This window comes from Oncorhynchus tshawytscha, linkage group LG07, assembly GCF_018296145.1.
Source record: "Oncorhynchus tshawytscha isolate Ot180627B linkage group LG07, Otsh_v2.0, whole genome shotgun sequence".
Lineage (NCBI taxonomy): Eukaryota > Metazoa > Chordata > Actinopteri > Salmoniformes > Salmonidae > Oncorhynchus > Oncorhynchus tshawytscha.
The window spans coordinates 34,063,443-34,078,764 of record NC_056435.1 but is presented as its reverse complement, the minus strand read 5'-3'; the positions used below and the strand labels follow the sequence as shown (position 1 = coordinate 34,078,764).

The 15,322-nt window shown below is 45.0% G+C and overlaps 1 protein-coding gene across 2 annotated transcripts in view; it reads left to right on the top strand.

The window, feature by feature from the left end:
• The first annotated feature begins 413 nt into the window (after positions 1-413).
• Positions 414-15,322, top strand: part of LOC112254423 (FYVE, RhoGEF and PH domain-containing protein 5) — a 46,031-nt gene continuing 31,122 nt past the window's right edge. For both annotated transcript variants that reach the window (XM_024427003.2, XM_024427002.2), the window contains exons 1-5: positions 414-706; positions 3,337-6,115; positions 12,115-12,232; positions 12,884-12,942; positions 13,440-13,470. In XM_024427003.2, coding sequence (XP_024282771.1) covers positions 697-706; positions 3,337-6,115; positions 12,115-12,232; positions 12,884-12,942; positions 13,440-13,470 — 2,997 coding nt within the window. In that variant the 5' untranslated portion in view covers positions 414-696. The remainder of the gene's footprint in view (positions 707-3,336; positions 6,116-12,114; positions 12,233-12,883; positions 12,943-13,439; positions 13,471-15,322) is intronic.

Here is a 15,322-nt window from a genome sequence, read left to right as displayed (position 1 = left end):
TGTTCTTATTTAAATGCACATTTGTTTTAGTCATATGTGAATAATTTGAGACACTGAAACCAGATGCTTAAAAACGACCCTGTTAATATGAACAATGTCTCATTAAGCTTATAGCCTGGGATACTTACACATTCAATGCATCCAACTCTGTACTGACGTGTCAAATACATGAAAGTTCTAGCAAATCCAAATAAATCAATTTCAGGTAGGCAAATAGGTCACAAATAATTTGCAATTTATAAAAAACGATTTGCTCATTTGAAATACATAAATTTATGGTGTACATGTATAGCTATTGTAATTCGAAATGCAAAACTTTTATTGAGTTGAATGTGGATGAAGTGGGTTTGGTCAGTGTTCCATGTCCGCGAAATAGACCTTCCTTCTCAGGATGCGCGACAGAGCGCCTCCGGTATACTTCGCGAGCGCACCAGTCGCGCATCAGCTAAAGAAAAGGGATGCCGGCTCTGTAGGCAAACAGCTACTACCTTGACAGAGTAGTAGAGTAGTAGCCAGTACTTGGAAAAACAACCAGAGAAAATTGTGAAATGTTGAATTTAGACCACTTGAATACTTTCAACATGAATTTGGGATAAGTTCACAGAACCTGTGGACATATTGTGGCGGTTGATTCCTGCGTTTGAAAAAAAAAACACGTGGATAACTCTCGGTTGCTATAGCGGATGATGTCCCAAAATGAACACAGGTATGTAGGCTAAAATTCAAGTGACGATGCATATTCAAGAAAATAAATTGGGAGCCTGATATAGCCTACTCATCTACTTACTGTGTTTACATAAAGGATACTCCAAGTGTGGGTGTATGTGTGTGTGAGAGAGAGCGAGAGAGCAAAAGAGATTTAGCACTTCTCAATTTTGTGTTAAACAAATGTATTTTTTTTCCTACACCACTTGAAATAGCATTGGAGAACAAATTGAATAACTAAAATCACTACAGGATTAGAGACCAAACAGGTTATTGTTTCGATTAGTTGTTATTTTTTTTAAAGGACTTTTTCCTTTTCTTTGATAGATCAACTAATAGGGTGTCAAATCTCACTTTGGGTGAGATAACAGCTATTGCAGAATTAAAGTAAATTAACCATAATAGGTGAACCAGTTTGTGTAGTTCTGTCCTTGGGCTGTTCGGGCGATTCATGTGGCATGTTATTAAGCGCAATCCATACAGAAAAAAGGTATATTTTGAATTCCAGCTATAATTCTGAAAATATCAGGCGATATATCGGTGAATATTTCCACTCTAAAATCGGAATCCGTATTGGATCTGAAAATCCTATATCGGTTATACTGTATGGGGTACAGTATGATGGGATTATTTATGCCAGTTTAGAGGTGAAGCCAAAGGTAGCTCTACTGCATTTCTACTGCACTGTGGTGATTGGCCTATTCACAGAGTATTTTATAGAATTGTTGTTATTATGTGATGGGGGATATTTCATGATTATCCTGTAAGCTTGGCACAGTCATGGTCCCATTTTTCTATCTTTCCTTTGTTTTTCAACCGTTTGTTTTAATTGAATTCTTGTTGCGTAATTCATATCCTGTTGTTTGCAGAAGGACTTTGTGGGACTGGAAGTTTGTTTTTTCTCTGTTTTATTGTTATTTTTCCCACTGAAAGGACCTTTTCAGAAAAAGTGTGCGTGTGTGTGTGTGTGTGTGTGTGTGTGTGTGTGTGTGTGTGTGTGTGTGTGTGTGTGTGTGTGTGTGTGTGTGTGTGTGTGTGTCAGGGGAAGAATGACAAAAAGGAAGTCCATTTGTGTTGTTAGAATTTGTACTCCTAGAAGGGTTCATGGAGGAGTGAGGGAACACTGTTAATGTCCTTCCTTCGTGGACTTCCTGCGTCGAGTTCTTCAATGGGAGTCTGCTGGAATAGTTCATTAGCAGTGTTGGAAAACAACAGGGAGAGAGACAGACAGACAGACAGACAGACAGACAGACAGACAGACAGACAGACAGACAGACAGACAGACAGACAGACAGACAGACAGATGTCAGACAGACAGGCAGACAGATGTCAGACAGACAGACAGACAGACAGACAGACAGACAGACAGACAGACAGACAGACAGACAGACAGACAGACAGACAGACAGACAGACAGACAGACAGACAGATGTCAGGTAGAGGCAGACAGACAGACAGACAGACAGACAGACAGACAGACAGACAGACAGACAGACAGACAGACAGACAGACAGACAGACAGACAGATGTCAGGTAGAGGCAGACAGACAGACAGACAGACAGACAGACAGACAGACAGACAGACAGACAGACAGACAGACAGACAGACAGACAGACAGACAGACAGACAGACAGACAGACAGACAGACAGATGTCAGGTAGAGGCAGACAGACAGACAGACAGACAGACAGACAGACAGACAGACAGACAGACAGACAGACAGACAGACAGACAGACAGACAGACAGACAGACAGACAGACAGACAGACAGATGTCAGGTAGAGGCAGACAGACAGACAGACAGACAGACAGACAGACAGACAGACAGACAGACAGACAGACAGACAGACAGACAGACAGACAGACAGACAGACAAGACAGACAAGACAGACAGACAAGACAGACAGCCAGACACGCACACAGAGACAGAGAGGCAGACAGATGGACAAGGAGGTAGAGTACAGAGTGCACACAAAGTTTAATAGGATGTGCGTCAGGGCAGGTACTAAATAACAGGAAGAGACCAGGGGTGTATAAGTTTTGTTAAGTAAGGGTGTGTTTCACCAAAAGACTTATCAACCAGTCAGCTATCTTTGACAGGTTTTCCACCCTTCAAAGCAAGTTGGTAGAAAACACTGGACTTGACTGAGAGGTACATGCTGCATACAGTATCTGATTTTCTAAACAGGGGACTTTGACATAGAGGTAAAAGACAATGAAAGTTTGTTTATGTCTGTCTCCACATGTCATTTCATTATGATCATGCCCTATAAGCTGTAAAGTGTAGAGCATGCAATACATCTCTGTATTCCACTCAGGTAGATGTTATTGTTCCTACAGTATGTTACCTATGGGTGTGTTGTTTTTCCTGTAGATGCGTCCCCTCTAGCCATCTGCATGTCACGGAGTTTGAGACATATCTGCAGCCTTTCCCTTACCAAATAAAAACAAGGCTAAGGGGTTGCTTGTTTTATATCCATACATCCAAAAGCCAACCAAATGTATAAAAGGTTAATGAAAGATGATTCTAGGGAGGATATTGCACCTTCAACTACTACTTCAACTACTATTGAGGTTGAACATTGTATTTGAACTGCAATGAATCACGCTTTCTGTCATTTCCTTTCCAGATTTACAGAAGCGACTCCAAGTTCCCCGACCAAAGATCCGTAGTCACCTAACGATCAAGGTGCAGTCCAAACTGATGTCAAAGCCTTGTCCCTCTACCCGGGGTCCCAAACCTCCCACCGCTGCAATGGCCAGACCCTCCTCATCTGAGACAGAGGCAGAGGAAGAGCAATGCCCCCCTCACGGTTTGAGCAATGGAGACTTGACCTCCTCAGAGGGGGAACCTAAGGACCACCAGGAAGGGTCAGAGGACCCCATACCCCACTCCACAGATCACAACCAGGAGGAAGCAGCACCAGAGGAAATCCTTAATGACAATGGCATCACAGATTATGGTGAGAAGGAGAATGAGCAGGAGGGGGATGAGATAGAGAGAGAGAACAATGCATCTGAAATGGGAAACACTGGTTCATCTGACACTCACATTGCTGCAGAGGAGATAGACTGTACTGCAGCAGATGACTTGAACCTACCTGAGAGTGACAATGTGTTTCTGTGTGAGAGAGGAGATGAGGAAAGGGGGGGAATCAAAGCGGAGGAGGAAGATAATCAGAGTTTAGCTGAGGAGACTGAAACATCTGATAAACCTATAGGGTACCCAGAAGAAGATGTTGAAGAACCAGACACCGAAGATCATGATCATGGGACCACCCCTAGTCAGCCTGCTGCAGACACTGACATTGGGCTTGAAGAGGAAGTCAGCTCACCTGGTGGTGAATATTTACAGTGGAAGGTACCCACTGATGAGGCTGAAGAGGAAGCAGAGGATCTCTTACTGGGAGCACACTGCTGTACACTCCCACCCGTCGGCGAGGAGTATCCCTACGATGTGATTGGCCCCTCAGATGAGCCTGTTTACACATGTGACACTGGTGAGCCCGGTGACACAGGTGTGTGGCAGCCTGAGCGTGCCACCAAGGACCCCTCTGGCCATTTCCGTTTCTCTGGTAGCACTGAGGATGTGTTTGGGCCTTACTCCGTCATCGAGGCAGTGCCTGCTGACAGGATGAGCGCCGCCTACCCTGAGGTGAATCACGATGATACATTCTGTGGTGACAAACCACACACTGCAAAGGAGATGGACACAGCAGGCACCTCTAACCAAGAGCCTTATTATTTGTCATCAGACGATGTGGAAGAGCTAGAGGTTAAACGGAGAGAGAGTGTGGTCCAGGACACTCCTGAACAATCCTCCCAACACATAGAAACAGCCATACAGGATGTGGATGAATACGCAGATATCGATGACTCCCTCTGCCCTGAGGCACATGACTTTCAGCAGCTGGACGGTGCCTCATCAGAGGACTATGTGGAGATTGGGGACGATGATGAGACGGATGACACGGAGAGGAAGCAGATCAGAGGGAGGAGTGTGAGAGAGAGAACAGCCAAGCGTGAGCAGGCTTTCTCCAGCCAGCGGAACAGCTGCCAGCCCCGTCTCAGGCTGTGTAACATCACAGTGCCAGCAGACCTGGACCGGACACGGACCCCAGAGCTCACCAACAGGGTGGTGTTCGCCCACACCACAGAGGCCTTCGAGGAGGACATAGAGGAGCTAGACTGCCACATCGTACCTTATCACGATGACTCAGAGTCAGACAGCGAGGAGCACATCTATGAGGAGGCCGGCTTTGACTCTGAGGGGGAGAACTTTATGTCTCTGGACCGGAAGAGCATTGTGACGCGGTCGCGCTCCTACTCTGGGAAGGTTTCGGGTTATGTCCCTGAGACAGTTCCCGAGGAGACATCAGAGTACCAGAGTACTTATGACTACTGTACTGTGGCCTTAGACCAGAACGGAGAACCTCTGCGACGTCCTGAGCAGCCTGAGGTCAACAGACTCATCCCCTCTCTGAAGCCACGCCCCTTCTTACTATACCCAAACTCATACTCCGCAGAGGGTCGAGAACTGTCATTGGGAGCTCACATAGAGGCCGACCAATCCCTGAAGGATGATGGCAGGATGAAAAGGACAGATGACACCCTCTCTCTGCCATGTTTTAGCACTTCTTCCGGAAGCTTCTCTCAGCGGAGCCACCAGTCGTCCAGCGATGTCTCCATGCCAACCTCTCTGGTGGACATCCCACCTCCCTTTGAGCTGGCTATCATCACCAAGAGACCGGTCACTAAGAGCTCCCCATCCCTCCTGATCAGCGTCTCTCCTGAGTCCACAGACAACAAGCCCAAGAAGAAGTCCTCATTCAAGCGCTTCCTGACCCTGAAGTTCAAGAGGAAAACGGACACTAAAGGCTTTGGTGACGGGAGCATACGCTCCTCGCGCTCCTCCTCTGAGTCCAGCCACCATGGCCCAACAAGACTCCTGGAACTGGAGCGCAGGAGCACTGGCTCCCCTCAGTCCCAGTCCCGTATGGTGAAGCCCCAGCAGCGCCCTCCAGACCTTCCCTCCACCTTTCTGCTCTACAAAGACCTCAGGAAAGAAGACCCTAAAGCCTATGGTAGCAGGGGCGTGTCCAGGGTGGAGTCCTTCGAGGAGCGCTCCCGCCGCCCCCTCATGCCCCTCCCCCTGACTAAACCCCGCTCTATCTCCTTCCCCAGTGCAGACACGTCTGAATATGAGAACATCCCAGCTATGAGCTCTGACTATGAGAACATCCAGATCCGCCCTGGCGGGAGACCTACCAGATCCATGAAAGTCACAGATTTCTTTGAGGACCCCAAACGCATAGTGGCCCCCTCTAATGACAACGATGGTTATGTGGATATGAACAGCTTCCCTGGGATCGACAGCAAACCCCAGTCACCTGAGCAGGAGCCTGAGAGGTACAGTAATACAGTAAAACAAATTCACAACCACGGATGTCGGGCCTCTTCAGTGGTCGTCTGAACTGAAAAAGATAGTGTACAGTCTGCAGTAGGGTTGCAAAATTCCAGAGACTTTCCCAAAATTCACTGGAAATCACAGTTGGATGATTCCTAGAATCAGGGGGGAATAAGCATGAAATCCTGAAATCCTCCTACTGTGATTTCTGAAAAACTTGGAATTGTTTTAAGTTACCAGAATTTTGCAACCCTAGTTGGCAGAGAGGGCTCTTCCCCATAACCACTCTCCCCCGTCGTCCAGTGGACTGGTTTGGCCAGGCTGCATCTCTTCAACATTGCAATCTCCAGACCAGCTTCAAGATAACTGTAGCTCAAATGAACATCAGTTCCTGGCTGACCAGATTTCTTGGAGAGTGTTATGTTCTGTGAGAGATGAGCAGCCTGATTTGACGAGGCTCGTTCAGTTTGGGAAGATGGACAATGCTTGTGGGAGAGCTTATCCCGCTTTCTCATTTCCTGGATTTCAGGGTCGCATCTGGTGTTCGCTTCATAGTGTGTCTGAGGGGATGGAATAGCTCACAGACTGAACACCGTAGACAAAGCTCAGGTTTATTCACAATAGAAGTAATTATGGGTTAAAATTAAAAGTGAGAGAGAGTGTGTGGGTGGGTGGGTGGGTGGGTGGGAGAGAGTGAGAAAGAGAGGGAGAGAGAGAGGTACTGTAGAAAGCAGGACAAGGGGACTTGGATTACAAAAGATGAGAGAGAAAGTGGGTGCTAGAAAGAGAGGGAGGGAAAGGCGTGATGAGGAACAGAAAGTGGAGGAAGAAAGAGAGGGAGAGCCATGGAAATGAGACAAAGTGATGGCAGAAAACGAGAAAGAAGGGGGAGGAGTAAGAGTGGGTTGGTTTAATTGCTCTCTTGTCTCTGACATTTGTGGTTAAGTTTAGGATCGCTTTTATTAAAGGCGGTTTCCCTGAGTGCCTCTCTTTGATTGAGCCCTGGAGGGATGGAGAGATTTACAGCAGAGAGAGATAGAGATAGGAGGATCAATCACTGGGACCTGCTACTGTAGGACCAAATGTCCCTCTCGTTGGTCTCTGCCACCACTCTCTACAGCCAGCCCAGGCCACCCACAGTCACAATTAGACACCTGTTTGATGGCTGGTGTGCGTTTATAGGGACTGGCCATTACTACAGGCCTCTTAACATTAAAAAAAAAAAGCATTTTCACACCAGTTCCTTGGAAATTGCCACAGCTGCCATTTATGGTTGCTTCGTGCAAAGTTGCTTATTTCACACTTACAGTATATTGATCATTTGAATTCATTATTTTTATTTAGACATTTTAGATCGAGAGTTGTATTATGCAATTATTGTATATTTTGATTCACAGTTTATTATGTTGCTTATTTCCAATGCATATTCGACCCATAGTTCCATGCAAGTTCTCTTTTAGAAGAGGCTAAAAGCCTGCATGTCTTCTCAGAGGGAAGCCTTTCTCACAAAACCAGGCTTATTGTCGACTTCATAGGCACTGCGAGTCTCCGTGGATGAATACCATTCCCTATCATGATCAATGACCTCACTATTTATCTGGAGTTTGTTGGAAACCAATGTGCCACACGTTTGAATCTCCTCCATTTCTCAGACAATAGTCCCCCAGAGCAGGATCTTTTTCTGCTGGTGACGTTATCGATTGGGCTCATTGTTTGCTAGAAGTCTGAAACCTAACTGATCTAAAGGGGCCTATCTGTCCTGTCGCCTCGGCTGCATTTTCCCTGGATAGACTTCTGTTGCCAGGGATGCTGTGTCTGTTTTGTGTCTGTTTTGTGTCTTTGTGTGTGTGTGTGTGTGTGTGTGTGTGTGTGTGTGTGTGTGTGTGTGTGTGTGTGTGTGTGTGTGTGTGTGTGTGTGCCTGCCTGCGTGCGTGCGTGCATATGTGTTTGTGTGTGTGCATTCGTGTGTATGTTTTCCTGCTAAGCTCTTGCTGAGGGGTTGACATTGCTACTGTCCTAGCCCTGCGGGCCAATGATGGCAGGGTGATTTATTGAGCATGTATTCAGAAGTTAACTTAACACTCTTCTCTCGCCGCCCAACAGAGAGGATCGGGACTGTTGAGGGCAGAGGGACCAAGGGACAGTGGGCGGAAATGAGACAAGGGGATATACCCACAAAATAAGGCAAATAGTTACCACAAAGTCAGAATGTTACTACAGCATACAACATTTTACACCAGGTTTGATTCATGTCAAGAGAAAGAGAGAGAGATAATTATTTTCTCTTATGGTAAAAGGCTTAAAGTGGACCTTGGGATACAGCAGTATGATTGGCAATTCCCTAGTGCAGCCTCTAGTGTATCCTCTCCTTTGTCGTTCCTCTCTGCCTCTGTGCTGTGTTAGTTCTGCTCAGAGAGACGTCCTGAGTGCATTGTTGTAGAGGGTGGTGGCTGTCCACTGTTACCGTGGTGGCTGGGCGGTCTCTGGTGCGGCAGGGCTATGGGGCGGCAGGGCAGGGCGTGGGCTACAGCAGGCCTGGAGCCAGGCCCTCTGAGGTCATTGCCAGGTAATCCCCAGGGAGGAAGAGTCCTGCCTTATAGGCTTACACTCCACCCTGCTGTTTACAGGAAATGCAAGACAAGGGCAGAGGGAGCGAGGGAGACAGGACTGAGGGGTAGGGGGAAGACGGAGGCGATGGGGGCCACCATGGCGGGGTGGGGTGTGAGGGCGAGGCAGGGTGTATGTTCCCAGACTCCCCCAGGACTGGAACAACAAGACGAGGTGTGGTGTTGTCAGGAATGTCAGGTCCGACCTACAACTACAATGTGCTGTTGTTGTCTTCACTGGTAGAACAGAGGAGGGGTTACTGTAAAAGAGTCAGCGGGACCCAGTCTGGACCATTTAAAGCAGGGTTCTCACAGTATGACAACACCAGGTCCCACTCAATAGAGAAATAGCCTGTCAGATGCTCTCCTGTTGTTTGCGTTGATGCCTTATCATGGCAGTCACAGTCAGGGGACAGGCTCTAAGCATGCTACCTCATACAACACTGTCAGACAACTAGCAGCACAACAGCCGTAGATCACACATAATGATCAACATAAGCAGCTCAAAACAATTTCAAACGGTTATGTTTTTAAATCCACATCTGCGTTTACATCTCCCATGTCGAGTCGACTAATGACCGTATTCCTATTTTCTTTAATAGTATTATTACGAAGACAGAAAATACCCTTCTGATTGCATCTAATACATATTACATGCCCCATCTAATCCTTGGAAAAGGGGGACATATAGGTCTTTTAATAGAAAATCACTTTTGAATTTGTCACATTAGATTTAACTCCCAGGTATTAAAGAAGACACTGGTTGCAAAGGCAAAGAGATTGCTGGCATAATTATATTGCCGTGTAATGAGCATTTTAAAGTCTTTCAAGTATTGTTCGTAGGAAGCAGTTTTACTGATAGCAAAATTATATAGTGTGATTGAGGACATATATTACATATGGAACCAGGGAAACATTTTTGAATTTTTAATGTGGAATAAATCAGGATAATAAACCATTACATTTGGGCTTTCTATTATAACAGAGGTTGAGCAGGAAATCACTCTTGGTGACTCTGGTGAGAAATTACCCTCAGTGGGCACTGAAATGCTATTATTTCAATCTAACTGTTCAGTAATGGTTTATACATATTGTCACTAATGTAGCTCTCTACTGCTGTATTGCTATATGAGCCCAATTATGTCCCTTGTGCCTAGACGCTGGCAGAGAAAGGATAGTACTATGAGATATTATAGGACAAACTGAGCATTGTGATGCAGGATCAGGTGCAGAAGTTAAGCTTTTACTTATAGTTGAATATGATGGTCCACATGTGCAATTGGCAATATTTACAAATAATCACAAATATTTCAAACTGCTCAATAATACTTCAATGAAAAGGAAATGACTTGGAGCAAGCAAACCTGTCTATCCCATTGAGGTTGAGGTATGCCATGCTCACCTCAGCCTCGCCTCACGTTTACCACACCAAATCTGCCGGAGATCAAAACAGACGCTTAAAATCACTTAATCCCTGCCTGGGACATACCACTGTCAAAATTACAATGAATCACATAACCAGTAATCAATGTAAAAGGCATGTTTCCAAATCCTTCATTTCAAAATCCTTAATAATAAGCAGACATAACCCGTTCATAAAATAAATGTTATTTAATTCCCTATTCACAGTTGACTCCTTTCTAATATTGGCGCCCTTGCAGGATGATGTCATGACTACAGGAATGTGCCCGCTCCCATAACTTTTGACAGGTACTGGAGATTTGAAACAGGCAAGAGGTCCTCCAAGGACTAAACAGCAAACAAGTTGCCTACACATGGGAAACTGTTGAGCATGAAAAAAAAACAGAAACGGTTGCACCTACTACCATGCCCCTGTTCAAAGACACTTCGATACTTTGTCTTGCCCATTCACCCTCTGAATGGCACACAGACACAATCCATGTCTCATTTGTCTCAAGGCTTAGAAATCCTTCTTTAACCCGTCTCCTCCCCTTCATCTACACTGATTGAAGTGGATTTAACAAGTGACATCAATGAGGGATCATAGCTTTCAACTGGACTCACCTGGTCAGTGTATGTTATGGAAAGAGTTCCTTATGTTCTTAACACTCAGTGTATATGTCTAACACATACTGTATGGAACCAACAAAACATATTTGCACTAAACGTGGAATTAGATTATGAAAGGAAACCATTTGGGCTTCCCATTATAACAGAGGTTGCACAAGAAAAGACTCCTGTGCCCAGACACTGGGGGATAGAGAGTATGCCTTTAGTAGCCTAGGCCTACTATCTAAACAGCACTATATTATTGGAGAAGCTGAGGATGGTGATGATCTATGGCACAGTGCAAAAGCTGAAACGGTTTTGATCGCAAGAAAATGTATAACTCTATTTTAGATAGCCCAGCTATATAGTAACTATGAGCTCCTAGGACTCAAAGGTTCACAGACACTCTCTAGCCCTATCACCATCAACAGGGACCCCCAGTGTGATCTGGCCCCTCAGGGGGGGATAAAGGGAGGTCACAGATGAGTAATGCTCCTCCAGCCCAGCCAATAGCACCGGGTCCTGTGTGAGAGCCTACAGTGTGGTAAGGGCAAGATGAAGGATGACTGTGTCTCGGTGAATATGAAGTCCAGCTAGGAACTCTTTTAACCTTTGGTACTCAGGGGCTGAGAGGGTATAGATGCAGTACAGGCCTGTAATAGCCTCTGTCTCTACAGGGTGATCTGTTATAGTCGTCATTATAAACTGGGTGGCTCGAGCCTTGAATGCTTATTGGCTGACAGCCGAGGTATATCAGACCGTATATCAGGGGTATGATAAAACATGTATTTTTACTGCTCTAATTAAGTTGGTAACCAGTTTATAATAGCAATAAGGCCCCTCGGGGTTATGTGGTATATGGCCAATATACCACGGCTAAGGGCAGTATCCAGGAACTCTGCGTTGCATCGTGCTAAAGAACAGCCCTTAGCTGTGGTATATTGGCCATATTCCACACCCCCTCGAGCCTTATTGCTTAAATATAACATACTCATTATATCCTCTACCGAAATGTGTGTGTGGTTCCATCACACTGTATCTGTGTGTATATTGGTACAGCACAGTACTTCTAACAGTGTGTGTGTGTGTGTGTGTGTGTGTGTGTGTGTGTGTGTGTGTCTGTTCTGTCTTGCTGTGATGAACCTGTTCACAGCAAGACCCCAAACAAACGCTTCTACTCATGCTGTTAATGTCCTGGCAATCTGGCTTCAGTCATCCATGTTACTACTGTAGGACACACACACACAGCGGAGAGGATAATACACGCAAGGGCAAGGGGATAGGTGAATTGAAAAATGAATGTGTCTTTTTTGCATTCTTGCAGCATCTATAGTAAAACCTTTGCCAGTGAATGTAATGTCCCTCTCCTCTCCCTGATGTTGCAGTGCCTACACAGAGCCTTTCCCAATGAGCGATACTCTAGCGGGGCTCTCAGCTGAAGAGGACCATGGACTCACATCAGAGGAGGAGGAGGGAGGAGTGGAGCACGGCTTTGACAAACAGGTGATACACACAGCGAGCAGTAAACACATTAGACGATGAAACTCTGTGGGCATGTGTTAAGTCACAGGTTGTACAGATCTTGAAAGATTTGGGAATGAAACGCTTATTATTAAGTATATCTAAGATGGATGACCTTTACTTGTAATATCCACGACATAATATTTCACTTGGCTACCACATTCAATGGTGGCTATCACTTTCTGTTGAAACTTCTTTCTATTCAAGCAGCCATTTTACAGTAGCCCAGAGATGGACCCCACCCCCATCCCACTGCCACAATAATATCAGCCGGGCTCCCGCCACGTGACTCACACTTCCTTGCTTTCTTCTTCTTCTTCAAAAGAAAAACACAATAAGGAGAAAAATAGTTGCGCCAGTCCCAGAAATAGCCAGCCAGCCTCTCATACATAATGCATCTGAATTTAAATTTGTGTATTTTAAAAAGCTTTCACGTCTATGCTCCACTCTAATCAAATAATCACTCTTATTTTGACAGTGGATAATTAAGTAAATCAAAATGAGCTTTTCCTCAATCTCCTTCTCCCGTGTAGCTGTTGCTATCAGTGTTTCACAGGAATAAGTACCTAAAGAGAGCATTTTAACATTAGCTCTGTTCATTCACTTCTTGCTGCTTTCGCTTCTGTCACCCAGATTGATGGACGATCCAGAGCCTTCTACATCGCCAAAGAGCTGGTGGACTCTGAGAGACTGTGAGTATCTCTTTTAATGGATTCAGTAGCATCCCTGCTTTAGTCAGGCCATTCGCCCTCTCTCTCTCTCTCGTTCTCTCTCTCTCATTCTCTCCCTCTCTCTCTCTCTGTCGCTCATTCTCCTCTCTCTCTCTCTCTCTCTCTCTCTCTAACTCTCTCTCTGTACAATTCATCACTGTCTTCACTAATTTATTGAGTAGCATCCACAGCATCCCAAACTGACAGCCAATTAAATGAGTGTCTGGTGTAAGTTATTGAATATCAGCACAGCCTCAGCAGACAGTGAACTGTTCTTCTGATATACTTCGGAGAGTACATTTGACTTGTTGGAGAATATTTTCTCTATGTAAATCATGTGACACACATTTTGTATCTTGTTCTTTTATATCTTGTAATAATCTGCTAAAGTATTTACCTCTCTGAATGGATGTGTGAATGGATTCCCATTTAAGCTGACAATATCACTAACCTATCACTCTCTCTTGTTGTTTTTTTAGACATGTAAAGGCCCTTAAGCTCCTTCAAGAGGTAAGATAAACAAATGGAGCGACATCACTCTCATTGTACAGAGTAGAAGATATTCTGGTAAAAGCCCTCTGAATACTCCAATTATTCAACTTATAATGCCACGCCCACTTGATCCAGTTCCTGATTGAAGATGACTGTTTTCCTCCTTCCGACCCATTCACAAACAAGCAAAACTTTGTTAAATATGAATTACATTTGTCAAAACTATTACATAATGTTCACAGAATTTGAAAGATATGTTCATTCTATGTTGAGGAAAATTACAGCTCCATTCCGTCTCTTTGTTATCCTGAAAACTCCCCAATCCTTAACGATTACAAGCATACCCATAACATGATGCAGCCACTACTATGCTTCAAAATATGAAGAGTGTTACTCGGTAATGGGTTGTATTGGATTTGTCCCAAACATAACGCTTTATATTTAGGACAAAAAGTGAATTGCTATGCCACATTTTTTGCAAGGTTACTTTAGAGTTGTTGCCAACAGGAAGAATGTTTTAGAATATTTTTTATTCCCTACAGGCTTCCTTCTTTTCACTATGTCAAATAGGTTAGTATTGTGGAGTAACTACAATGATGTTGGTCCATCCTTGGTGTTCTCCTATCACAGTCTTTAAACTCTATTACTGTTTTAAAGTCACCAGTGGCCTCACGGGGAAATCCCTGAGCGATTTCCTTCCTCTCTGGCAACTGAGTTAGGAAGGATGCCTGTATCTTTGTAGTGACTGGGTGTATTGATACACCATCCAAAGTGTAATTAATAACTTCACCATGCTCAAAGGGATAGTCAATGTCTGCTTTTATTTTTACCCATCTGCCAATAGGTGCCCTTCTTTGCGAGGCAATGGAACATCTCCCTGGTCTTTGTGGTTGAATCTGTGTTCACTGCATGACTGAAAGACCCTACAGATAATTGTATGCGTGGGGTACAGAGATGAGGTAGTCATTCAAAAATCATGTAAAATAACCATAGTAGGCTTTTAAAATAGTGATGGTAGGAACCTCCAGGTACCTCTACTGGTGAACGATAAACTGAAAACTTGAAAGAGTCATGATTCCACAAGTGTCATAAAAGTGTGTATAGGTGGCAGGGAAATCAGGTGCAGGAGAATCGAACTTGGTAAAATGGAGTAGTTTAATAACTTAAAAACATAGCTCCAAAACCATGACAATAATCAAAACAAAGTGGGCACCAATACAAACAACATGATAAATTAACAACAAACAATCTCTGACAAGGACATGAGGGGAAACAGAGGGTTAAATACACAACAGGTGCCTCCCGGGTGGCGCAGTGGTTAAGGGTGCTGTACTGCAGTGCCAGCTGTGCCACCAGAGACCCTGGGTTCGCGCCCAGGCTCTGCCGTAACCGGCCGCGACTGGGAGGTCTGTGGGGCGACGCACAATTGGCCTAGCGTTGTCCGGGTTAGGGAGGGGTTGGCCGGTAGGGATATTCTTGTCTCATCATGCACCAGCGACTCCTGTGGCGGGCTGGGCGCAATGCGCGCTAACCAAGGTTGCACGGTGTTTCCTCTGACACATTGGTGCAGCTGGCTTCCGTATTGAATGCGCGCTGTGTTAAGAAGCAGTGCGGCTTGGTTGGGTTGTGTATCGGAGGACGCATGTCTTTCAACCTTCGTCTCTCCCGAGCCCGTACGGGAGTTGTAGCGATGAGACAAGATATTAGCTACTAAACAATTGGATAACACGAAAACGGGGTAAAATACACATTTCCTACACACCTGGTTCCAATCCCAGGTGTGTAGGAAATGTGTATTTTTTGTGTGGTTTTTTTGTGAATTTTACCTCATCAAGACAAGACAAAACCAATGGAAAATGAAAAATAGATC